Source organism: Leptinotarsa decemlineata, unplaced genomic scaffold, assembly GCF_025532065.1.
Source record: "Leptinotarsa decemlineata unplaced genomic scaffold, Ldec_3_MD MMD2_tig00078422_RagTag_RagTag, whole genome shotgun sequence".
Classification (NCBI taxonomy): domain Eukaryota; kingdom Metazoa; phylum Arthropoda; class Insecta; order Coleoptera; family Chrysomelidae; genus Leptinotarsa; species Leptinotarsa decemlineata.
In genome coordinates this window covers 6,968,705-6,996,433 of record NW_027412747.1, presented here as the reverse complement: position 1 = coordinate 6,996,433, position 27,729 = coordinate 6,968,705, and the positions used below count along the sequence as shown (strand labels likewise).

The following is a 27,729-nucleotide window of genomic DNA, read 5'->3' as shown; positions in this document are numbered from 1 at the left end:
TTTTGATGAAACAGAAATAGTGCTATAATTCATTTGTTTTCGAAACACGCCTCATTGTGTCTTTTTCAGTACAGCTTCAACTTGAATAAAAATAATCAAGCTGTTTGATTTTATTCGGAGAATAAAAACTTGGTTCCAATAAATATTTTATTCAACATCAAATCAGTGATAAAGACCGTGGTGAGCGACAATAGTAGAAACAGGAAGCAATTTTCCAGTGGCAACAGTTCCAGAGGGACCAGTCACAACAGTACTCTCATGAGCCAAAGTTCTCCCAGCTACCAATCCCACAGGGTGGGCCACCAAAGCAGGAGCAGCGTAAGCAGTGGCAACAGGAATGTGGTGAACACCAACAAGAGGAGCGGAATGAGAAACAACAGTGTTAGCATGTTCAGATACTACGGTTTTCGTAGCAACAGCTGGAATGGCATGGGTTGTGACGACAGGAGTAGCTTCAGCTTTGATAACTGTATCTTCATGAGTTTCTTCAGCTTTAGCGGCTTCGGCAACTACGGTCTTGGCAGCGACTACAGGTTCAGCTTCAACAGCAGCAACTGGAGCAGCTACTACTGCAGCCACTTCCTGTGCAGCAACCACAGGAGCGGAATATACTTTGGCAACTGGAGATGGGTGAACAATTGACTGAGAATGTTCAGAAATGGTAGTTTTGCTTCCGATAACTGCAGCTGCTGCTACTGGGGCCACATGGGCAGTCACTACTGGGGTTTCCACAATAGTTTTAGCTACTACTGGGGTGGAAACCACTGGAGTGTGTACCAATGCCTCTGCATGTACAGGAACTACTGCTTTAGCAGAGATTACTGGTGCAGCATGGGCTACCACAGCTGGTTCGGCATGTGCCAAGATTGTGGCATGGTCCTCTGAGATTATTTGCCCACCAGGTTGGAAAGAATCGATGATGCTACCGTCTGGGCCAACTAGGGTTGTCCTGGAACTTGGACCTTGCAGTACTCTCGCTGAGGGTACGATGATTCCAGCGTTTGCCAGAGCCAAGGTTTGGAGTACTGCGAAGAGAACCTGGAAAGGAAAAGAGTGTTAGTTGTTTGTCTTGTATATATTGAGAAATATTGATACTTATTGCAATGTTCATCAACAAAAACAAAATGTTCACAATGAATTTGAAATTTCAGTTGAATTTGCGAAAATTTTATGACTATGATAAGAATAATATACAGGTTGTTTCCTAACTACGGTACGAAACTTCAGGAGGTGATTCGTTGGGTCGTTGTGAAAAGTGTCTCACCAACATATGTTCGGAGTTGCTTCGTTTCTGAGATACAGGGCAATGAAGTTTGAAAAAACAGTATATATGGAATATCATGAATATCCTCAAATCAATTTGGTTGAAATTTGCTCCGGTTATTGAAAGTGATGAGGTGCCCTGACGACAACCAACAGTATTGGGAAAAATACGTACGCCACTGACTTGTTGTAGTTTTTCATTTTTCTTTGAAATATAAAATGAAAAGACAGTTTTTGTCGCTGGTGTTTTCTTCGTATCAAGCTTCGTTTTTTAAATAAATGAACCACTTTGCATATTAGGAACATCTGTTTTGGAGACCAACTGACAGTGATAGTGATAGTCATATCAATGAAAGTGAGAGTTGTTAATTAGCAGTGATTCTATCATAAATGATTCAACTAACGTTGCATAATTTACCGAGACAGATATCTCAACAGTTATTCCATGTGCTAAAACATTCAGAACGTTACATGCAAGATTTAATAGTTCCAATAAAAACGCAGGTGGTAGATGACCAGAAACTGTAACAACGCCTGAACTAGGAGAAGCATCACTTGATGCGATAGAAGAATATCCTTAAAATAGTACCAGGAAGACTGCACATCAGCTGGAAGGTAGCCAAAAACCGTATGAACGGTTCTAAAACGAAACCTTCTATACCCATCAATAGCGGGTCCAAACTCTACTGCCTCGAGTGGTTGATTCGTACAATAGCACACAATAATAATTTTTCACCAAATATTTCATTTACGGACGAAGAAATTTTTCACGAGATGCCATCATGAACTTTCACAATGACCCTTTTTGGGTCGACGAAAATCCCTACGTTATTAGGGAAAGCCATTTTCGCTGAAAGTTCGGGTAGGAATGATTGGTGATTACCTGAATGGCTTTCTTCTACCAGCAATATTAACAGGTGAATCCTACATGGAATTTTTGCGAGATCATTCACCCAGTTTGTTAGAAAAAGTGCCGGTACTTGTAAGAGGCAACATATGGTTTATGTATGACGGTGTTTCTACTCATATTTTATTGTTGTTGCTTGTCAGCATCTTGACATCTCCTACCCCAACCGCTGGATTGGACGTGGAGGACCTCAAAATTGGCCAGCTCGCAGTCCTGATATGAATTCTTTAGATTTATATTCATGGGGGCATATGATAGCTCCTGTTTATAACACTCCTGTACTAGATGTGAATGACTTGAGGAATCCAATAATTGACAATTGCAATGTCATAAGGAATACTCCAGGTATTTTTGAACGTGTCAGACAACTGATGGAAAATCATCGTGTAAATAGTTGTATATCGTGACATTCTGCTCATTCACTTCAAGGTCTAAATTGTTCATTATTTAATCTTGTTTTTTATTTTATGTTGTACTAGAATAGTTTTCAGATGTGTGTTTTTTTCTCGAAAACGAAACTTGATATGAAGAAAACACAAGTTGTATTTTCAGATGCTTACTGAATTGAAAACTTCAAAGGATTCAATAATATTGACTGTGGTGCTTACTGAAACGCTACTGGACCTAATAAACTTCAACGCTCTGTATCTCAGAAAAGAAGCATTTGCGGACATATGTTTGAATGATCTAACGCATTACTGTCTGAAGTTTCGTACCGCAGTTGTATGTACACTTCGTTAACTTCCTGAAAAGACTTTGATATCCATTTCTGCACTGGTAGTTTATTGTGGATATTCAATAGGAATTGAGTCAAATGAACTCTCATCAGAATTTTGGGATGAACGAAAAGTCAAGTTTCTACAAAAAAAAATTAAAACTTGGAATAATTGAACAATATCAGCAGAAAGTGAATCTTACACCTCAGGAATATGATATTACAATGAAAACAAGTAATAATTTTTCATAAAAAGAGATTTTCAAATGCAAAGTTCACTGACTTCGAGAGGAATTCGACTCAAAAAATGGGAATGGAAGAAGTCAATTTCAAAGGGTTGATTTCTACGTAATGACAAAATGATTGAATATTCAATAAGAATAACAAACTGTTTTAAATAATGATCCCAATCCTCAATCATTTCATTACTGAAGCTTCATCTGGTACTTTCTTGATAAAATTGAGATATATACACGTATTATGGCAATATTATCCAAAGTATCAAAAATAATAACTCCACAATGATACTTACAAAGTAAGCCATGACTATCAACCCAATTTGTCACTGAGATAACTGGTGCTGGAATCATGATGACGCGGTATTTATATGCAAGTATTTCGGAGGTAACCTTGTTTCCTACATGCGTATTCAATTGGGTGATTGATCTGTTCATGAGGAATTAACTTTAACTTTTTTTTAGACTGAATATACCATAAAAGGATCTACCAACTATTTATATTCATGCCATGTTTTTGTCATATTTTATATGTCTCAGATCGTAGATAGTAATATTTTTATTGGGTATTGCAAAAAAACAGCGGATTTTAGTAAGTAATAATGCAGATTTGAAACTCTTGAAGAGCATTTGAGTTCCCTTTCCATTATTTAGCATGTGTACCATCGACAACATCTCCAGGATAAATGAGATTGTTAACACATTTTGAGCCATTTTCTCTGAAAGAATCGAATTAGACTGAAAAGATTCTCAAATGCAATAATATGACTGACTCACAGTGCCTTCCAGTCGAAAAGAGCCATCTTGAGTAAATCATTCGGTATCGAAATTCTAGAAAAATCATGAAACACATTAACTTCAGTTTTGAAGGTGTCAAAAAATCAACCCCTTGTTGACCACCGTATTCCCATAACAACTCAGTCGAGTGGCACCTTATTTGGTTAGTATCTTAATTCTGTATTCAACCCTGAGATATTTTCAAATTCACAATGATAATGATTACTGGACTAACCCTTTACTTGAGACAATTCCTGTGCCGAGGAAGCTATGGTGTTAACGAAATGCATTTATAAATAAAAAATTTTTGTGAAAATTGTTTAATCATTATCATAGATAGTATTACAATGATAATGAATGTCAGAAACGAATAGAACAATGAACGATTATGAAATGAGAAGTGAAACTGGACATCTCATCAAATGTTAGAAGTGAGCATCAATAACTTGCATACAATGGTATAAACAAACATTTGGGATCAAAAAAAATATTGTGAGATATTTTATAATCAAGACAATCCTTCGAGACGTTTACCACTTCAGTCATAGCTATAGACCAGATTGATGATATCGTTCTCTTTTCAAAAAATATATGGAAATATTCACAATAATAGTTTTTTGAAAATACTGAATAACAAAATATTGAGGAAACTCTGTTGTGGTTGTGAGATTTTTGTCATTGTGCAGTAATTCATTTCGTGTGCTAATTTTGATGATGGCTTTGGTATTCATTTGATGCTGTGCGTAATGAATGAATGAGTGTTGTTATCGTTTTTGCATCATGGCTCATTTTTCAATCACATAAGAAAATAGTCAATTTTCATTATGTGACTTTGACAACAATAGCTTGTATGTTAGACTAGTAACACCATCTTAAACAATGAATATTACTGGAGTTTCTTCACAACATCAAACCGTTATTTCAACACCTCGACACGTGTTTCGATCACCAAGTGATCATCTGTTGAAGATGACCACTTGGTGATGGATCATCTCTTGAAGATGATCACTTGTTGATAGAAACACTTGTCGAGGTGTTAAAATAACGGTTGGTTGTTGGGATTATACTCCAGTAATATTCATTACTACACCAAAGGTTCCGAACAGTGCATCACAAGTATCATCTCAAACAGTTTTCCAAGATCCTGGTACGGATCGTTCTGTTAGTCATGATTGTATTGTGCATTTCTTGTACAAGTACAAGTTGGATTGAATTTCTCTGATATCATGTGAATCGACATCAGTCAAGGTAGTCACAACCATAGGCGTTTGAGTATGGAATGAATAGCAAAGTAACCAAATGTCTAGGAATAATCACAATAATGTGTTTTTGAATACTCATTGAATAAAAGATAAAGAAAACTCTTGCACGGTGGTTGTGAGATTTTTGTCATCGTGTAGTGATTTATTTTCTGTACTGAAAATAATTCGTTAAGAGGTCTAGTTTCTCATATTAATAATGTGTCGAATGTTGATGAAGGGTTTCATATTTTTTTATTGCTGTGCGGAATTTTGTTGATGAATGAACGTTGTGAATATTGTGATCAATTTTCAACATGGTTGCCAATAGATGCCACCTCGAAAAAACACCATATCTCCAGGAATAAATAAGTGAGATAGCATTTACGATGATCCCGAACAGAAGCAAAACAGTGAAGTTGATTTCAAAATGAAAACATTTTCACCTATAATTAGTAAATATGTAAGTGGTGAGGGAAATCAAAGCACAAAGTTTTCTCAAAGGAGTAAATTATTACTGATATCAGAAATATTGATGTTTTCAACTTATTACAGTAGTCAAATTGAAAAGAAGTTTCCGATACTTGATGAAAATCCATATTAAAACTATTCAATACAGTTTATTGTAAGTACGTTCAGTTGTTGCGGTTTTTGTAAAACTCTTTTATAGAGAAAATCATGCAATAAACTGTATTGATTATTTTCAGTATTGATATTGACCCTCTGTGGTCGCTCCTGATGGATCTGTTTCTGTTTAAAATATGTTTTTCCGTTAACCAGCTGTCGCACCCCTATTAACGACAACCCTCAGAAGTTGAAACTTGTGCGAGCTGATGACTAACGAGGTCTTACCTTCTAACATGTGATTCCTAACACGCATAGTCTGCTTGATGCCCTCGACAGAAGAAAACTTTATCTGCAAGCATATGCAGATGACCATGTCATCCTGGCAAGGTCCACGTCGGGAAGGGTAGCTTGTAATATCCTCCAAAGCATGTTGGACGTTGTTCACAGTTGGTGCCCGAAGTAGCAAATATCTGTCAACCCCTGCAAAACTGTTTTAATCCCCTTCACCAAGAGGAGAAAATTGGACGATCTAACGCCACTTTCACTCAATGGTGTGGTCATTCCATTTGGAACGGAGGTAAAATATCTTGACATTGTCCTTAATAAAAGAATCACCTGGAACGCTCACTTGGAAAAAGTTTTACACGAAGCCAGACTGTCTCTATGGACATATTGAAGGATTTGTGGTAAAACTTAGAGTTAAGGTCCCAAACAAATCCATTGGATTTATGTGATGATTGCCTGGTGACCGAAGGCTTTATAGAAAACGGCCTAAGCGAGGCTATCTGGCTCACAGAGACAGGCTTGTCTAGCTATCAGTGGTGCCATCAGTAACACACCGTCTGCGGCCATGGAGATCCTTCTAGATCTACCTCCTCTCCACATTTTTCTGGAGAGAGAGGCTAGCTGGACTGCATAAAGACTTGTGCCCTATTGCCAATTGCACAAATCAGTTCAATGCAGAATGCAATAGACTCTTGGCTGACACTGGAATTCACAGCTTTCTGGAAATGACCTCTGGCTTTATGCATCTATCTGTCAACTACAAACTGCCTTATAAAGTACTATTCCCGAGTAGAGAGGACGGGATCATCCTTGAGAAGGAAATATTAAGAGCAGATAGTTATTGGTTCACAGATGGATCAAAAACACCTTCCGGTTTTAGTGCAGGTGTTTTCAGTCGCAGACCCAGGACAGAGATATCAACCTTCCTATGCAACTATGCCCATAGAACGAACCTACGCAATTGTATTCCAAGCGGAAATTTACGCTATTGAATTGTGTGCGGAGAGATTGGAAGAATCCAACCTCCTACACAAGTCAATAAAAATATTCTCGGACAGTCAAGCGGCGTAGGAAGCTTTTGGCTCCTACTGAGTAACGTCTAAATTGGTAGAAATCGCCAAAAACGACTCTCCTCGATAGGAATACTCAACATATTGTCTTTGGTCTGGATTCTTGGCCATACTGGTCTGGAAGGCAGTGAGGCTGCTGACTCCCTTGCAAAGGAGGGTGCTGTAAGCAGCTTTATCGGACCAAAACCTGTCATTGACATCGCTTCAGGCTTTGCCAAGCAAACATTGAACTCCTGGATGGCAAGAAGATTTATGGACTTCTGGCAGAATCTTTCAGAATTGGCTCATTCCAAAGCGTTTATTCACCCTTCGAAGCTTGATACCAAACAGTTGTTGGACTACAGTAGGGATGAACTACGATGTTTAACAGGCCTTCTTACAGATCACTGTCATTTGAATCATCCTATGCAGAGACTCGGACTGTCGGAAGACAATGTGTGTCGCCTCTGTTTGGAAAATGACGAAATAGCAGAGCACATACTTTGTGCCTGCCCCGCTGGGGACCGAATCAGGTTTTTAGGGTTCGGCAGAGCCGTACTCTTACCATCTGACACACTCATCATACCAACTAATCGGCTTCGTTAAGAAGCTGGGTTTATTTGGTGGAGTGTCACTTTGGATATAACCTAACCTAAACTAAAAAGCGAAGGGTGAACATATCTAACGAACCTAACTTAACCTAGAATGATGAGTTGTAATGTGATTTTAATAACAGACAATCTGTCTGTTTAAAATCTGTTTTTCCATTAATCAGCTGCCGCCCCCATACGAACGACAACTCTCAGAAGTTGAGAAACTTGTGCGAGCTAAGGACTAACGTGGTCTTACCTTTTAACGTGTGATTCCTAACACGGTTGCAGAATCATCTCAGCTTCAACCAGATAAATTCTCTCGAGAAAAATATCTGGTCGAGGCAGGAATCGAACTCACGATCGGAAGATCGTGAGTCGGGCGCACTACTACCGCGGCCAATTCCACAACTGATTGAAAATGAAATGATTTGTATATACCGCAATAGTGATTCTGCTAATATTATTTATATATCAACGTACTCCAAATTCACAAATGCCCAGAGAAATATCCATTAATTTTGTGATGAATCTCTTCTGTGAACAATATTGTTATAATTATTTTAATTAACTATGCTGACTAAATTGAGCATCCAACTTTTTCACGTATAATAAATAAGAAGCAGCCTGAAAAAGCAATCAACAATATTTTCTATTTTTGTCATTTTATTCAATTTCAATAGTTCGAGAGTAAGTGAAAAATAATAATGAAAAGTGAAACTGGAATCTCTCCCGAGTTTTGTTTGATTGACGTTTTGAAGTTTGCGAATTATCGAATTTGCATTATTGAATATTCAATATTGAGATGTTAGAGGTGCACTTGAATATACATCATTCGTGGATATTTTCCGTGTCGTATTGAAGTTGGTTTCATCTCCTCGTGCAATAATTGCTTTGAAGATTTTTAGATCGTCAGTACTTATTTAGTAGTTGGTGGTTGTGTTAATATGTATATCATTAATAAACAATGAGAATGAGAGTGGTGAAATGACCTAAAGTGTTCCTAACTCTAACCGCTATTTAAATGTTTAATATTTCTTAGAAATAACGATTACATATTATCTTTATTCCGATTTGGTGACAGCGCTGAGTTGTTGGTTCACAGATAGATCAGAAGTACATTCTGGTTCTGGTGCAGGTGTTTTCAGTCGCAGATCCAGGATAGAGATATCTAGCTGCCTAGGAACTTATCTGACTGTATTTCGAACGAAAATTTACGCTACTGAATTGTGAACAGAGAGATTGGATAAATTCGACGTCACACACAAGTCAATAAAAATATTCTCGGACAGTCAAGTGGCGTTGGTAGCTCTTGGCTCCCACCGAGCAACGTCTAAATTGGTAGCAAATTGCCAAAAATGACTCTCCTCGATAGGAAGACTTAACAGATTGTCTCTAATCTGGATTCCTGGTCATACTGGCCTGGAAGGCAATGAAACTGCTGACTCCCTTGCAAAGGAGGGTGCTGCAAGCAGCTTTAGGCTTTGCCAAACAAACATTGAACACCTGGATGGTAAGAAGATTCATGAACCTCTAGCAGAATCTTCCAGGATTGGCTCACTCCAAGGCGTTTATTCACCCTTCGAAGCTTGATACCGAACAGTTGTTAGACTACAGTAGGGATGAACTACTCTCACCATCTGACCTGAAAGACCACTCACCATACAAACTAATCGGCTTCGTTGAGAAGCTGGGTTCATTTGGCCGAGTGTGAATAGGTGTGAGTCACAATAAACCCTTGCGGGTTACGGTGGAGGGTGGAATAGACCCACTCACTTCAGACCTAACCCCTAACCTTACCTAGTTTCAGTAGTCAAATTCTTGGAAAATTCAATTTTGTATTATCAGAGTTGCGTTATTACAATAATAATAATCGATTTCCGATAATATTGGATAGAAAAAATAACTTTTCTCTAACTTTTACTAGGATTTTCATTCATTACGACCGGTTTCGGTTCATTGAACTGTTCTCAATAGAAATTATATAAAAGTTATTTTTTCTATTTTATATTTAATATGATTATCTACAAAATGAATAGGTCATTAATCGAACAAGGTTTCTGATAACTTTTATGAGAATATGTATGATGTATTATGAGAATGAGTATAATTAAACATTGTTTCTGAGCGAAAGAGCTCCACTTTTAGATAATTTTTCATTCTTTCATGAAGTGAAATACATTCAGATATCAACATGAATTACTCATAATTGGTCATAACCCTAGATTTTCGTAACAACCATGTGTTACCATTTTCATAGCCGTGGAATTACTACTATATTTCCCGATATTTCATCACAATTTCAACTCCACTAAGCCGTGTTCGACATATTTTCTGAAAAACCGGAATTATATTTATAATTCATTTTCTTTTCATAGCACTGAGAATAACCACGTTCCTTAAATCTCTCCAAGGAGAACTTGCTAGTGCTACTTATTGCTTGGAGATCGCCAAAATACCTGAACAAGCATTCTAATCATCGAAATAAACTTCTCACAATCCACGGAAACTATTATGGTAGTTATTAGCCGACCCCGGCGAGATAACTTCGAATAATTGAGTTATGAGACAGCAAAAGGGCTTAACAAAGGCCCGTGATTGTTTTCCGCAATAAATTTCTGCAGGTTTATTGTCTTTGTATTAAAATGCAAATGCTTTCCTGGGATCCGGTTCGGGTGTGGTTGCTTTTATGAAGTTCACGGCTAGCTGTGCGCCTCGACGAATTGTCATGCATACATACGTGTTCGTTTGTTTTCACTTGAGGACGGTAATAACTTTTTTGGCGGGCGCTGGACAACATTCACGATGGCATTTTTCGGATTTTCGCGGGATTAGTAGAAGGCGTTTCTCGCAGGCGTTTTTTTAAATTAACCAGTGATGCTTTCAAGGTTATCATTTTTTTGTGCGGAATAGAGGTCTTGAAAATGATGAATTTCATTATTTACATGGTGAGACAGTACTTGTCCTATAAACGACCATAAGTTGAAAGTTGCCTTACAGTTTTTTTTCGAAATTCTTATCTGCTGTTTGTCTCTTCGATGCCCAACTTTTTTCCAATTTTCACCGTTATGTAGAACTCCTGTGAATGATATCTGATTTTATTTCATAACGAATGTTAGGCATACAAACTGAGTAGAGAATAGTGTCTTCTGTATAATTCAGTGTTCATATAAAAGTATTTGTTTCGGAAGAATTTTTCTTTCGTGTAATTCAATGTTTATATGAAAGAGCTGTTTCAGGTTTTTTCTTTCAAGTTATGTCTGAAAGTTACTTTTTTGCATCCTCCACTTTCTTCTGTGGAAGATTCCCACATTTTTTGTATCAAGATGGAGTAGTAGAAAGCCAAAAACTTTCTTTCCCAAAAAATGTTCTTTCACTTTCAATAATTCATTCGATTTTATTGTATACGATCACAACAAACACATTTCAATGTGCTGAATATAGGATAAAGAAGATGACTGTTGTTTGAATTCAACTGAGTATTTCATTTGTCACGACCATTTTCAAGTTAACTGATGCATTTTGACAAAACAAGTCCTTAAATATGCATACAGTCAATGCAAATATGATATAGTCAATGTTCTTTTGGTACCTGCATTAGGTACCTAAAATAACAAATATTACCTGAATGAATATTATCAATACCAATACTGAAACAATAACCACGCTTTCATATCAAAATTACCAAGTATTGATTTCAAAATCTACTTGTGGATTTCTCCTACTACAAATGGATCCTGAACTGGTAGTCCAAATTCACAAATTTAAAAGGAGAGAGCTGCATAGCTCTAGATGATCATTGAGGGTTTTGAAATTTTGGTTTTCAAATGATTTATTTATCCCCAATGTTTCCAACAAATTCCTCTCCCTTCCTTTATTGCACGTATGGAGAAATTTCATGTCCTCTTGATTTATTGTGTGGTATGTTTCTTTTAGATGTCCGTATATGACATATTTTTTATCTGATAACATATACTCCCGGTATCTTATGCAGAAATTTCTGTCTGTCTGGCCTGTATGAGCTGCTGAACAGTCACCACATTCTAGTCTATATATGCCTAGTTTTTCCACTTATCCCTTTTGGGTTTCGAGTTGAATAACATGTTCTCCGAGTTATTCCTACTCTTACATCATTAACTAGTAAGAATAATTTAGGAAACATTCAGTGCAAAACCTCTTAGGGATAAGTGGAAAAATTGTGCATCTATAGACTAGACTGTGGTGATTGTTCAGCAGTTTATACAGGCAGAACGTAGAAATTTCATCATAAGATATCAGGAGCATGACTTCAACAAGAAACAAACCACACAATAAATAAAGAAAACATGAAAATCCTACATACGTACAATAAATGAAGGGATGTGAATTTGTTGAAGGCATTGGAAATAAATTAATTGTATAAAAATCCTCAAGGATCAACTAGAACTATACAGCTCTCCCCTTCTGAATTTGTGGATTTTGACAACTAGTTTAGGATTTTGATAGGTTATAAAACTTGAATAGTTATTGTTTTAGTATTGGTATCAATAACACAGGTGACATTTTTCATTCCAAGTACTTGTTACAGGTACCAAAATCACATTCGCTATATCATTGTATATTTGTAGATTTGTTATATCAACCGAAACCGGTCGTAACAAATTTTACCTAATAATTTCGAAGATACAGAACTGATAATTTTTATCACTGTTGTATTAGCTTCCGTCACAACTATATTGTCATAATCCTTAACAAGTACTTTTATCAATCAACAGAAATGCAATACTCTTCTCGACACGCGTGTCACCAACCAAGTTGGTTACATATTGTGAAACTAGAGATCATACGATATAATATAGAAAGAAAGAATAATAAACCAATTATGTAAATTTAACATTTATTCATATCGAACATTTCAACGACAATTATTAATTTTCAAACGTTGTTGTAATGTCATGCTTTTTCAAGAGTAATATCTACATATAAGTGTTTTTACTACTTTCAAAAATTCATGTTAATGATGAAACGGAAAAGAAAGTTTTTGGCTTTCTACTACTCCATCATGATACAAAAAATGTGAGAATCTTCCAAAGAAAGGAAGAGAGCAATCAATTTAAAAAAATCAACTCTATACAAAGATGTGTAACTCATGCAAAGAAGTAACTTTCAAGACACAAACTGGAAGAAAAAGCCCTTTCGAAACAGCTTCACTCTTATAAACATTAGATTACACGAAAAAAAAAAACTTTCGAAACACACACTGTTATATGAATGCTGAATTATACGAAAAACACTTTTCTCTATTCCATTTGTATTCCAAACATTCATACAGAATCCAATCAGATGTTACTCACAGGATTTCTACACAATATAATTAATGAAAGAAGTAAAATTTCGCTAACATGGACCACTGCCATTCTCACTGCTTGACATCCGATGTTTCGCCGTAAGACACTCATCGGCTCTTCAGTGCCAAATTTGGATAACATTATAAGAAAAAACAGTCGATTGGTATTCCATGAGGGTGAAACTTTACTTCTTCCATTAATTTTATTGTTTAGAAATCCTCTGAATGATTTCTGATTCGATTCTATACGAATGTTTGGAAGACAAAGGGAATAGAGAAAAGTGTTTTTTGAATAATTCAGCTTTCATACGAAAGTATTTTTCTTTCGTGTAATTTAATTTTAATAAGAAAAATTTCAATAAGAAAACCCTACTTCTAGTGGGGTTTTTTCCAGTTTGTGTCTGAAAGTCACTTCTTTGGATGATCTATTCATCTTTCAATTTAAACATAGATTAAGTGTATTCCAAGTAGCTTTATTGATACCATTATACAGAAGAAGTTATACTGTATTGATCAACAATTCAATTTGAAATTGTGTATTATAAGGAGTGTCAATTTTCATTTTCTCATCGACAGACTTGAACCAAAAATTTGAAAGCACAGGAGCAGTATCACAACAAAGAAAAATAAGTCAAATTTGACTATACCTATATATCATCTTCTCTTATTAATTATTCATTTTCATATTGACTTTAAAAATAATGAATACCTCAATTATTAGTGGTTAAATTTTATCAACTGTCTTCGTTGCTTTATAGAAATTGGTGAGTTGTAAACTGTGTTTTATAAATTGGCAATCATTTTTAGTGAACATTAGCAAAATATGCACTATAAAATTTAGAAAGAAATTCTGGATGGATCAGAATTTCTATCTGGCTTTTCTGAAACTATCCACTTTGCAAAGTCTGAATCTTTATACAGATATGAAAGGGCTAACTTCTAGTTGACCCAGGTGAGTTACTGCGAGAAATTGCTAAACACTGTGTAGGTATCGAAAACAGATCACAGATCGAACATCTTAAAAATAGGTCAAATTATGATTCAAGGGATACATCATTCCATCTCCTTCTTGTGGCTCAGAATCTGAATAGAGAAAGTACTAACTGGGACAAATTATTATTATTAGAAAAATAATTTCATAAGGAATTTATTCATGTGACTTTTTACTACGTAACACTTCATTCAAATACCTTTTGGATTAAAAAACAATTTTAATAAATAACTCCAGACTTGCTTCAAAATGTCAGACAACGATTCGAAACTATCTTATACTTATGTTTGGTAGTTAATGAAAAACTATTGGAGTATCTACTATGAATTGATGTGGTATGAAATTAGTGAAACGGTGTACGGGTTTCAATTGTTTGGGTACATAAAATGAGCACAGTCCTTCAATTTTCATCTTTTTATAACTTGTTCACATTATCTTTCAAACGAGTTATCACTATTTGAAATACAGAGAAGTTGAATTGAAAATCGACTAATCTCTGTATTTTTCCCAATAAGGTTTAGAAGATATTTGATATCTGTTTAGTTTTCGCTGCCCCATACTGTATTTTTCGCAAGGAAATCAATCTGTTTATCAAATTTGTTCGTAACTTGTTATATTTGTCATCGACAAAAAGCATTCACGGTTCCAAAGAATACTCATCTTATCGTTTCTGATACCTATATTTTTGCTTCATCTGAAACTTTTTTGATGTCTCAAACACCACCATATGATTATTTGAGATAATAATGTCTTTTTGTTGGGTATGCATTTTGCATTCGAAGGTTTAACTCTAAAATGTTTTGTTATTCAGACTATTATCAATAGTCTGAGTATTGTATCATTATGAAGAAACTTTCTATGTTTTTTACCACTTTTATTTGTAATTGACGTTACTGCAGTGTCGTCCTATGAGGACATTTTCAAACGTATAATTCAAACACTTCTACAGTTCAATGTATGAGTTTGAAAATGTCCTCATAGGACGAAACTGCAGCGCGTAACGTTAATTACGAATAAAAGTGGTGAAAAAAACATAGAAAGTTCAAATTCTATTTTCTTCATTATGATTTCCTACCACGTAGTAACGGCTACATCCATCAATTTATTGTTTTATTCATGATATGAGATGACTATAACTCCAGAAGGTGATGCCTTGTCATTATTATATACAAACTAGTTTGGTTTTTAGAGAAACAGCATGTTATAATTTCCATGAACGTATTTTTACACAGCCGATTATCCTAGCCTCTTTCTATGTTATGAAAAATATAATCCCTTTTAAGTTAAGTAACGTCGCAAAGGGCCATTTGGTTGATATTTACAGCAAAAAAGTATTTTCTTTGGAGTTGGATATCACCTTCAATTTGTATTATGAAAAATAAAACTTTCTGGAATTTTGTTTTTTTCTTTATTCTGAAAACTCAATTGGGCAGATTTTCACATTTATTCGAAGCCAACATTCTTGTTATTTAGTTCGTATCTTATCTTGCAAAGATATTTTCAATATTGACTCTGGATTTTTAACCTACCATAATATAAAAAATCAATAAATCCAGAGCAACGGAAAAAAAGAAAATGATAAATTCATCTCCAAAAATTACTGTATATTATAAGCTTCGATAAATGAAGGTTTGAAATGAATGATATTTCAATACAAAAACGAATATGGTGAACTACTGTACTTTCGATTTTCAGGAAATACAATATTGTCTGAAGTTATTAGATTCATCGTGAAGATATCTGTCACTGTGAAATATTTAGAGAAAATGTTGGTTATAATCATTTTTATAAGGTGATTCTGAGGGTTATTTCTTTGTTGTTTAATTAATTTTGATTGCTCGTAACCTTCTTGATATTCTTTAGGTTTCTTGCCATTATATATAGAATATTTTATAATGAATCAGAAATAGAAATTTCTGATATGAAAGCGTAGAAATATCAGAAATTTTTGATACGGAAGCGTATCTTTTCTTTATCGGTTTCCATCACGAACTCAGTTCCTGTTTCTTCAAATTTTGGGAAGACAAGAACTGTTAAATGGTGATTCTATCCTCAAAAAAATTGGAATTGAAGTTACTCGAAAATTGAAAAACTCAACTCAACTGAACGAAATATGGTTCGAAAAAAAATTCATATGAACAATTCATCCACATATCGTAGATCCGTTTGACCATATAAGTTAATCACAGATTTGGGCGTAGGCAAGGTTACCGCAGAACAAGGTGGGCTAAGTATAAATTGTCGCAAATTCGGGTGAACTGTATCAGTTGTTTCAGCTAATCTCAAACTACACAAAGCATCATGAACTCCTTGGTAAGTTGAACACAATTTTATTGCACTTTATAAGCAATTGTTTCGTTGAATATCATTTGACATATAACTACGAATGTATAATCTTGAGTAAGTACACTATTTCATGTATATAAAATGTGATATTCTATATTCGAGTTGTATGTAACCTACTTGATAATGTACTGACTGATTCCCACAAATTAAACTTTCAGTTCAAAAAATTAATCATCCCAAATTTTTTTTCTACACAATATAAACCACTTTTTAGAGGTTTGATGCTCAACATCGATCCTAAATGGTTTGTTCAATTAATTTGAATATTTCAATTTCAATAAAAAAGTTTTCATCATTGTAACAACTGCTAGGCAAGATAATAGTCCCTATGGGAATATATGACGTTATTTTTTTATTGTCATTTTTGTCTATAGCTGTCAAATCGTTTTTAAAAACTACACTGAAAAAACAATTTCGAAAATCGATTGTAATGCAACAGATATGTTTATAGTGTGTACTAAAAGTCTAGTATCGTTTATATGCTTTTCTATGTTCCATCTGATCAGCCTCTGATCATTTATTACATCATATTATTACAGATTATTGTTTCTTTTCGTTTGCATTCTTTTTGAATTCTTTTTTCTTCAACTCAACGTTTCAAATTGGGTTTGAAATATGTATTTTTATGTCATCATTACTGCTAGTGAAATATTTACCAATCAACGTATGACTACCCTCAAATACAATTCAAGAATTGTATTGGTTTGGGATACAGAACCATCTGGATGAAAATTCAAACAACATACTCCTATCGCATTATTCCTGATAGATTATGTTAAATGTTATTCAACATACAAACAAATATGAATACCATAATATTTCCTATTACAGGCAATTGTAGCTTTCTTCGCCGCTTTGGCAGCCACTAGCGCTTCAGTCATCGCTCCATCAGCAAGGATCATCCAAGGACCAAGCGCAAGAGCCACAGTAGCAGGACCTGACGGCAGCGTAATCTCTTCCGTAGCTCCAGGAGGCCAAATCATCGCTGAAGATCATGCAGGATATGTCGCTCAAGCAGCTCCAGTAGTCGCCGCCCCCGTAGTATCCGCCTATGCCGCTCACGGTGCCTATGCTCTTCCCGCTTACAGCGCATACTCCACCCCCGTGGTCTCTGCTTACTCTGCCCCCTTGGTGTCTGCTTATGCTGCCCCATCAGTGGTTGCCAGTGGCGTAGTAGCTCACAGATCTGTTGACACAGTAGTTGCTGGTCCATCCGGTACCATCGCTACCAGCAAGACTGTCGCAGCCCCCGCTGTCTACTCCGCCCCAACAGTATATGCCACCCACGGTGTTCATGGACTTTACCTCTGAATGTTTTAGTTTGATTTTAGATATATTTCTTCAATAAAAAGTTCCTGAAAAACAATTAGGGCTATTCATATATTATTTCTTCAAAAATTACTTTCATCAATGTAAATGAATTAGTTGTAATTTATATCGAAGCCACATTTTGGAAGTTCTCGCGAAAGTGGAAATTTCACGATTCAGAAACAAATATGAGTAATAATTGACTTACGATTCAAAAAATTACATTCATGTTATAGCAAATTTTCCAATAGTATAGATTACAGGTTATACTCAGATAGTAGTGCCAAACATGTTTGTGATTATGAGAAAAAAAGCTCCAAAGGTTTTTTTCGCTGTATCATCTCTTAATCACATTGACTGACAAATTAAGAGTACCTACAAAAAATTCCGTTGATACACACAGTAGTTACACTGCTCCAGAGCTTGTGCCATGTGGATTTTTTCTTCAATGGGTATCTCCAAGTTGAGGGTCTATTTTTAATATTTCGCTCACTTTCATAGAAAGCTGTAGTTCAGCATTCAGAAACATTTCCACTCTCCACCTCTATATGCATTTTCCGCACTTCGATATCGAGAATTGCAGAAAAAGATAATATAAACGATAAAAAATTATTCAGTCTGAAAGAATTTCAAACATACGAAGATTGCGGTTTGAAACAAAATTTGAACACATCAATCTGATTTCTCACTTGATAAAATATTACGTCAACATCCTTGGATTCTGCAAATGCCATACAAAATCAGTCAATGAAGGGGTATATAGAAAGAATACCGATTAATTCAAAAGGGAATTTGGAAATACAGAAAAAATCCACAATTGATTATGAGTTTTACCGATTCATCAATTTTCAGGAATGAATAGCAAAAACTCGAACACCTGAGTTACTGATGTTTTTGGAAGGGACTATTTGAGTAAAATTTTCCAATTAATTCAATAATTATGATTACGTTACAATGTTAGAATCTGAAAAAGTGTTTACTCCTTACAAGAAAAAATGAAGAAAAAAATGAAAAAAAAGAATGCAAAACAACGTTGAACATGATCAGAATAATTGTACCCATGCAAATGGTGTGAATCAACTGCCACCCAATCTGAAAATCATACATTGTCCAAATATTGATTCCTAGTTATCATTTCATCCTCTATATTGTACCATAAAATATAGAACATTTCATATATGAGTATTATTCGGAGATAGGTAATAACATTAATTTGCTCAGTAGTCAGTTCCAAAGAACATTTTTCTTCATTTTGTTTTGTTGTTAATGTCACTACTAGCAACGGATTCATATTTTTTCTAGAAACATTGTTTTTGAATTCCTGCTTCTCAATTAGCCTATAGATAATGGTAACACTTTGCAAAGTTTCGTCTATATATAAATTGAAGGAAATAGTCCATTTGAAATATTTTGTTCTAGAAATAATAAATCACACAAAACTCACATTTTTTCCAGTTTGACCACCAAAAATTTGCAATGGGAGGGAAACAGACAATCAACAGAAAACACTTCACAATGTTATATTAAAGGATAATGATATGAAATTCCACTAACAGGAAGAGCTATCGATTTACTCCAGGGGTTTCGGGCAAAAATATTACCTCTACAATTCTCATCATCGCGTTTTGACAATTTTTGAAAGTAAATTCACTGAAATCTTGTAAAAAACTCACTACTATTTGACATTCGCCCAAACACAGTATTGACAATCTTTTGAAAAAGAGTGTTGCTAAGGAACAATAATGTATTCGAAATACTTTTTCTTTCTCAGTTCATTACCAAATATTCCAATCCGTATTTTGTTTCCTTCAATAGTTATATTCGATTATCAAAAAAAGCAGCGATGAAAACCAGTAGTCAATTCCATTGAACATTTTTTTTGTTACTACTTTGTGTCAGTCTTCGAAACAGATCCATATTTTTTGCAGTGAAATCTTTTTTGCATTTCTGCTTTCCAATTGCTGCATGAATGGAAAACTACGTAAGGGAGGTAGAAAGTAGAAGTATCAGAGGAAACACACAAGGTTTTTTTTCAATTAATTTGAAAAAAATATCTGAGCATTTTTTCAAGTGAATTGAAACGGATATATTTTCAATTGAGATGAGTTTCTGAAATGAAGCTTTTTAGCTTCCACCTCTCCATCTTTATACAATAAATTGTATTAATATGGAGAAGTGGGAGCTAGGAAGTTTTTTTACTCAAATTCAGCGAATCATTGCTGAGAAAACTCACTAATATTTGACATTCATCAATGAAAATATTTTGGAAAGGAGTGTCGTCGGTCATGGACAAAACTCTATTCGTGATAGTTAGAAAACTATCACGAATAGAGTTTTGTCAGTTCATTCACCAAATATTCCATTACGAATTCAATTGATAGTGGTTGATCGAATGAATTTTTCTTTTTGGATTCCTGTGCATGTTCTATATACCCTGGAACATACCTAGTTTTCATTGACGGTTTCTTTTTTTCTCAAGGACACTTCACTTTCAATGAAACCACAATACTCTTCGCTGCAAATGATTTGGAATCCCAAAAATAAAAATATATTTCATAGAAAGAGAAACCCATTTATTGCAATAGAAAATTTAAATCATCATTATCATTGAACCAAACTCTTCAAAAGTAAAGTCCGTGAACTCCGTGGGTGGCATAAACTGCTGGAGCGGAGTAGACAGCAGGGGCTGCAACAGTCTTGCTGGTAGCGATGGTACCGGATGGACCAGCAACTACTGTGTCAACAGATCTTTGAGCTACTACGCCACTGGCAACTACTGACGGCGCAGCATAAGCAGACACCAAGGGAGCAGAGTAAGCAGAGACCACGGGAGAGGAGTATGCCCTGTAAGCGGGAAGAGCATAAGCACCGTGGGCGGCATAGGTGGACACTACGGGGGCGGCAACTACTGGAGCGGCTTGAGCAACATATCCTGAGTGATTTTCAGCGACAATTTGGCCTCCTGGAGCAACGGAAGAGATTACGCTGCCGTCAGGTCCGGCTACTGTGGCCCTGGCGCTCGGTCCTTGGATGATCCTTGCTGAAGGAGCGATGACTGAAGCGCTAGTGGCTGCCAAAGCGGCGAAGAAAGCTACAATTGCCTGTAATAGAAATTAACATAATATTCAATTGCAAATTGAATAACACTTTCATGTTGTATTTGCTGGTAGTCACATATTGGAAGGTAAGACCGCTTTGATTTTTTACTCACAATTGCCTGCAATGAGTCATTTGACATTGAGTTTCGTATCCGTATGACGAAAAGTATCGCACAATATATATTTTATATTTTTTATAATGTCAAAGTTGGAAATTCATGTGTTGTTTATTACTGCTTCCACTCGAAGTTTTATATCTGCTTACAGAATTTTGTGTTCAAAAGTTGACGAGAATATATCTTTAATACAATTATATTCAATTTGAAGGAAATTTGGATTGACTGTACCTTCTACGAAACATTTATCTTTATACAAATATCAACAGTCATTAATGATCACGTATAATTTGTTGTACATAGGAATTTGAAATAGGTATGATTGATATCTATTCATGTAGGATCATATTTTATCAAAATATTTTCTGAATATATTTTCAACGTCCTACTACTTACCAAGGAGTTCATGATGATTTGGGTGGTTTAGGATTAGCTGAATCAACAACTGATACATATTAGAAGAATTTGTGACCATTTATAGTTGGTCCACTTGGGTACGTCGTCAACCTTGCCTACACCCAAATCTATGTTTTAGCAATCTCTTACCGGAATAGATTCCTTATCGTTCCAATTTGAATATCAATCAACAATTATATTTTTTTTTTCATTATATCCCAGAGCATTGAAAATGTATAACTATTGTTGATGACAATTGAACAATTTCATACTATGTACTGTATGCAAGACACGATTCACTAGACAGCAGCTATTGAACCTAACCTAACGTAACTTATTGCAAAAAAAATTTTTCGACTTTCCACTTTTCCATCGTTATACAATAGTGGGAAGCTTGCAAAGGAAGTGAGAAAGCAATCAAGTTCAAAATAATCTTTACAAAGATGTGTTGATCACGCATATGAGTAACTTTTAGGAAAAAATTAAAAAAAAGCCCTTCCGAAACAATTACATTCACATTAACATTTGATTACACGAAAAAAAAAGTACTTTCGAATCAAATATTTTCCTATCAAAAGTCCGCCAATGAAAAGGATGGTGTTCCATGAAAGTGGAATTTCACATCGTGTCTTTACGATATATTGATATTGTGTGAAATTCCTATGCATGATATGTGATTAAATTCCATAAATTGGGAGTAAAAACTGAATAGACAGAAGTGACTTTCGTATAATTCAATGTTCATAAGGAAGTAGTTGTTACAGGAGGCCGATTTGTACCTGGAAATTATGCATAACTTATACTCATCTTTGTGAAGAGTTTAATGTGAACTCAATTGTTTTCTACTTTTCGTTGGAAGTTATCCATAATTTTTTGTGTAAGAAAGAAGAAATAGAAACCTGAAATTTTTTTTTGCTAAAAACATACACCTTTCAATTTGAATTACATAACCTGATTAGTCAAAAATGACTAATCCTAGGAAAACAGGTAGATTTTAGAAAAATCTTGTCTATCTTGTTGGTCGTCAATCAGGAATTTGATAAATTTCGTCGATTGCTTTTCAGGAATTTCTACAGGTTCGTCGTTCATTTCCTGTTTTTCTTGACGTAGTTCATGTCATAGTAGTCGTAGAATATTTTGGTATTCTAAAATTCCTGTATTGTAATTTCTTCACGTTTTCCTATATAAACTTTCAGGCACTATCTCTATTTCACTCTGCAAACACCTCATTTGTTTTCCTTGCCAGTATTTGGCTTGTTCTTTATATGACATCGTCATTGACAACAGCGATAAATCAGATGTCTACAAGCTAACAATTGTTGTGCCCAATAGGTTATATGGGACTTGAAACTCAAAACCGAAAATTTCATTATAGAAAATGACTCATTATTTAAGTACTATATTCATTATTGAAAATGTATGAGATAAACAAAATAAAACATTTTCAGTTTTGAGAAACACCAGGATAGTAACAGAATAGTTTGATTACATAAATGAAAGAATTTAACTTCTCTTTGATTATTATGTAATACATAGGACGAACATTCCATGGAGATAATTCGAATATAAATGTAATAGAGGTTATTTCTATCAAAAATTCAACGAGTTTTATCTTTTTGTCGATGATTTCCTCAATTCAGTTCAATTCTACAAAAATCACATTTCTGAACGGTGCACGGTGTTGGAAAAACTCATATTTTTGTATAATATTATAATACTTTCTGCTAGCGACCTTTCTCCATCTTGGGTACTTTTCTCATCCTCAGAAATAACTGAATATCACCTCAAAACAACACATTTCACCTCTTTAATTTTCATTTCGGGTGATCGATTTTGCGAAATCATATGCTGGGTTTCCATTTTGATTCAGGAAAATTCTTTATCATATCCAAACGTAGTTTTGAGACACCTCAGTGGCCAGTGGGTTCATTACAAATTGAAATATATGTCACTGTTATATCGGTTTCACAATGACGAACCGATGATCATTGCTGACGATCAGTTCCAAAATGTATACGCGGTTGAGCCCACATTTCTTCGTTACCCAAGGACAAAATTGTCAATGGATCTCATGGTATATATGAAATTCCATGTTCCGATTGCCATAGAACATATGTAGGCCAGACTAACAGACGTGTGACAAGTAGAGTATATAAACATCAACATGCAGTCCGAAAGTCACACCTATCCTCAGCCCTTTCCAAACATCATCAAGAGACAGGACACAATATAGACTTCGTGAACACTAAGACCATCGCCACAGCGAAAACACTACAAGCTCGGATAATTCACGAGGACATCGAAATCGAGAAGCGACCTTTCTGTCTTAACAAACGTGACGACGGCCAAATACTTCCAACTACCTTTAAACCCCTAATTTTTCGATGTTCACCCCCCACCAAGACGTCTGGTGATGGTAATCACCCAAAGCCCCGCACCTACATTTCCACTTCAGCAGCAACCGCCCATTAAATACCACAGTTCGATCTCAGGAGTAGGCAGATTGAGACCTCAGAGGGAACTCGTGACGAGACTTGAGGAGTACGAAAATTGAGGCCCCGGCGTCAAGTCACATCAATTTCTTGAAAATGGCTCCAAAATCGGACACGAAACTTCGAACACACAAAACTCCAGACGCGGTTCAACCCGGTGTCAACGACAATAATTTTGCTTCACATTGATGATACTGAAATCAGTTATTTGAAAAAGTTACTTGGAAATCGATTTTCAACTAATGCTCCTGATTAGGAAGCTACATTAATAATTAATTCGTTATAATGTAGAATTGAGTCTGAAAAACAATTTTAAAAAATTCACATTTTTATTATTAATTACTAAAAGCCATAGAGACATCGGTCTAAATTGAATGACAATTAATGAAGCGAATTCAACATAAAATGAAATGAACACTAATATCGGATGTCAGTTCCAAATTTTGTCTCAAATGATTCGCCCTCATTTTTTTTCTGTTATTATTGGCTACTCTTCTAAGTGAAAATTCATTGGAGGTCAGGAGAGGGAGGATATTGTTCACATCGGCTATTTCTACCAATCCAATGTGATGAAAAATATTGGTTCAACCATTCTCGAACCATCCAAAAATTATAAATGGAGGCTTCGTCTTGCTTAAAGTACATCTCTCGTCGCACATTGATTTTCAATGATTTCCCATAAATCAATAATCCAAAAAATTTAATGGTCATAGAGTGTATTCCCCTTGAATGAAAAATTAGTTCACCTTATTGGATTTAAAGTGAAGTCATGTTTTTTTCATATTATTTTCAGCAATCCTTTGGAATGAGTCTGACCGCGAACCCGGTTCATCGGTATCAAATAGCACAAATGTTTCCTGAAATTTTTGAAATATATGTTCAAGTCACTGATCATTCAAGTGAATATTCATCATTTCATGAAATGAAAATATCTCAAATGAGTATTGAGTTTCAAAATATTCGGTTATTTTTTCAGAAGTTCATCTACAAAATTATACAAATGAGTTTGAGCATATTCAGAGATCAAATACTCATTGGTGCATTTGAAAACTCATTTGATCACCAATGGTTAACTGCAAATGAACATTGAACGTACTTGACTTATGGTTATTCGACTATTTACTAGAATTCACTATATATTTGAACAACAATTGTTGATATGACAAAGAAATAGTTATTAGTAACAATATTCAGCTAGTCTGCTGAAATTCATTTCGAATTTCATCAGTTTGGACTTCCACTGATAGTTCGAACTAATGAAATTCACTTTTTTCACATTTCGTTGTATATCTCAAAGGTACTTTCTTCTAGTTTCAAGCCCACAGTTTCGTTTCAGGAGGGCTTCAGCCGAAAACCAAGACACATTCGATAGTACAGACAAAACCCTGTACCTATTTTTATGTAACTTTCATTCTGGTGAACAAAAAACTGACTCGAGAGCCATTATTAGATTCGAAAACGCAGTATATATAATTTGGTGAATATTACTGAGTGAGTTGTGTGAAAGCTATATTCCCCGTTTGCTGGCCGTGTTCTTCGAAATGTTTTGCTAGATGTTTCGTCTGCTATAGCACAAGCGATATCAGAGGACGGGGTAACATTCAAAGTGCTCTAATCATGCTGCCTGCGCATATTCCATCTTTCAGGAATCGGATCTACACTTCTATCGATGGTTGGTGTGACTCCGTTCATATTGGTTGAGTTGATTATTCTGATTCCTGTATAGTTTGATGTAGATAGAAAAACTTGTTCCATGTCAATTCTATCTTTCTTCGGGTTCAAATTGTCTATGTGTTCATGAATCCCTCTATATAATCTTAGATAGTAGTTCTGAGATCTATCTAAAACTTGGGTCTCTTCGAATATGATGATTTGTGTTTCTTTCCAGAATGAATCCATGATTTGTTGGTATAGGTACAGAGTGCTGGGTACTTATACATTTTTGATTATTTATTCTGTTGTGCTGAATTTTTTTAATAAAATGAATATGAGATCTCGTGATTTTCTATATAAATTCGCATTCTTCTAATTTTTCGGCAATAGTAAATTTTCTGATTAATCTAATTGTCATACTGTTGATTCATTATTGCTTCGTTTGTTTCATTCAACTGAATCCCTATGCTATCAATATTCTCAACTTTTTTTTTTCCACCAAAATAACATCATCCTGTTGAAGTTGATCGAATTTTGTTTCCTGCAATGGACTCCAGTGAAATGTAACAATTATCAACAGCTGAGTCGCATTCATAACCAAAGCATGCAAGACGTTTTTTTAACGTCATAAGGATTAACTTTTGAACTGATTTTGTTTCAAATTGAAGTATAGCAACTGATCTTAATTCATTTCGGAAATCTGAGGATTATTCTGCAAAATAACGGGATATCTAAAAATCAAAACTGTTTGACATATCGAGTACAAGAATTGCTATTATATATATTATAGTGATACGCTCACCGAGTATGGACGTATATTTCAAAAGATCCGTGTTCTAAATATAAAACACAAAAACAATAGAGCATCAAATTGTAGTTTTCACACAAAATCAAATTGCCAGTTAGTGCAGTGTCCCAAGGAAAGATATATAAACTGAAGTGTAAGTTTGAAGCTGAAAAGTGCACTTTAACCATCAGCACTACACCACAAACCAGTTTTTCTCTACAAAAAAAAAAACTGTACGAGTTCATAAAAATATGTGCTATGGAATGTATAGGATATCTACTGAATACCACTTTTTCTGACCAACAAAGAAAACAACAAATTGTCTAGATCTACAATACAGGCCAGAGAGTTTTAGCGAGTCCTACACGATAAGACAGGATAATAAAAATACAGGCCAGAAATAAAATAGAGGTGAAATACTACTCCTAATAATGATGGATGGTATATTAGTGAAACAAATACTGGATGAAATTAGAAGCAGTAAATTGGAACTGAAAAATAGTATTGAAGCGAGTGAAGCTAATATCTTACTAAAAGTAGAAGACCTGAAGTTCAAAACCAAACAACTTGAGGAAGAAAATCGATCACTGAAAGAGACGCTCAAAAGAATATCAGAAGAAGTCTCAACTCCATTGGCACATCTGATCAATAGAATATTCTCTACTGGAAGTTGTCCTTCACACTTCAAACCGAGCATTGTAAAACCTCTCAATAAAGGGGAAAAGACAAAACCGGAGAACTATAGACCCGTGTCACTCATAACGAGTATAACAAAAAATTTTGAAAAAATAATAAAAGGGCGAATGACACAATATCTGGATAAATATCAAATGATCTCAGATAGACAGTATGGGTTCAGACAGGGAAAATCCACCCAGGATGCAATAGCGAACATCACATCAAAAATATACGAGGGTATGGAAGACGGATTAATGACAATTGGTATGTTTCTCGATCTCTCCAAGGCATTCGATACAGTCAATCATGAACGGCTTCTAGGTGCCTTGGAGGAATTAGGATTTAGGGGCATCGTGCTCAAATTATTCAGAAATCACTTATCAAATAGGAAACAGTCAGTACAAATTAAAGACAAAATAAGCACTCAACAGATAATCACATGTGGAGTACCACAAGGTACCGTTTCAGGACCCATTCTCTTCACTATTTTTGTGAATAAACTATTTACCCTGACGTGTGGAGGAGAAATCTACAGCTTTGCTGTAAACTATGACAAGACCAAGTTTATGCCATTTGCCATCTACAAAAACAATTTACCTCAGTATGAAACGATTTTAATTCGAAGAAATGATGCAATCGAACTTATACATTCCACAATTAGTTTTAAATATTTGGGAATAACATTAGATCGACACTTGAGATGGGATATACACGCTCAGAATATCGTTAATACTCTAAGGTACATACTCCCAAAATTCAAATATTTGGTGAAAATATTAAATACTCACCATATGAAGGTTCTGTACCACGCATTAATAGAATCAAGATTACAATATGGGATATTAGGGTGGGGAGGCATAGCAGATTTCCACCTAAAAAAAATTGAAATTTTGCAAAAAAGATTCCTAAAA

At 35.1% G+C, this 27,729-nt stretch overlaps 4 protein-coding genes across 10 annotated transcripts in view; 2 read left to right on the top strand and 2 right to left on the bottom strand.

Annotated features, from left to right (window-relative positions):
• The window catches only part of nolo (ADAMTS-like no long nerve cord), an 875,808-nt gene that overhangs the window by 632,813 nt on the left and 215,266 nt on the right, over window positions 1-27,729 (top strand). The gene's annotated exons all lie outside the window — the stretch shown is intronic.
• Window positions 134-17,240, bottom strand: LOC111506222 (uncharacterized). Of its 2 annotated transcripts, none has more exons than XM_074186244.1 (2): window positions 17,102-17,240; window positions 134-1,038 (listed from the first exon to the last, which is right to left on the bottom strand). In XM_074186244.1, exons 1-2 carry the CDS (start codon window positions 17,102-17,104, stop codon window positions 163-165), a joined length of 879 nt encoding a protein of 292 aa, XP_074042345.1. In that variant the 5' UTR covers window positions 17,105-17,240; the 3' UTR covers window positions 134-162. The 2 variants fall into 2 exon arrangements, with proteins under 2 accessions (XP_074042345.1, XP_023017003.2); XM_023161235.2 differs by lacking the exon at window positions 17,102-17,240 and adding an exon at window positions 3,418-3,539.
• Window positions 16,110-17,656, top strand: LOC111513880 (uncharacterized). Its single transcript, XM_023170099.2, has 2 exons — window positions 16,110-16,257; window positions 17,122-17,656. The coding sequence occupies exons 1-2, from the start codon at window positions 16,246-16,248 to the stop codon at window positions 17,599-17,601; spliced, it is 492 nt and encodes a 163-aa protein (XP_023025867.2). The 5' UTR covers window positions 16,110-16,245; the 3' UTR covers window positions 17,602-17,656.
• Window positions 20,150-21,317, bottom strand: LOC111513881 (uncharacterized). The gene is made up of 2 exons (XM_023170101.2): window positions 21,209-21,317; window positions 20,150-20,699 (listed from the first exon to the last, which is right to left on the bottom strand). The coding sequence occupies exons 1-2, from the start codon at window positions 21,218-21,220 to the stop codon at window positions 20,220-20,222; spliced, it is 492 nt and encodes a 163-aa protein (XP_023025869.1). The 5' UTR covers window positions 21,221-21,317; the 3' UTR covers window positions 20,150-20,219.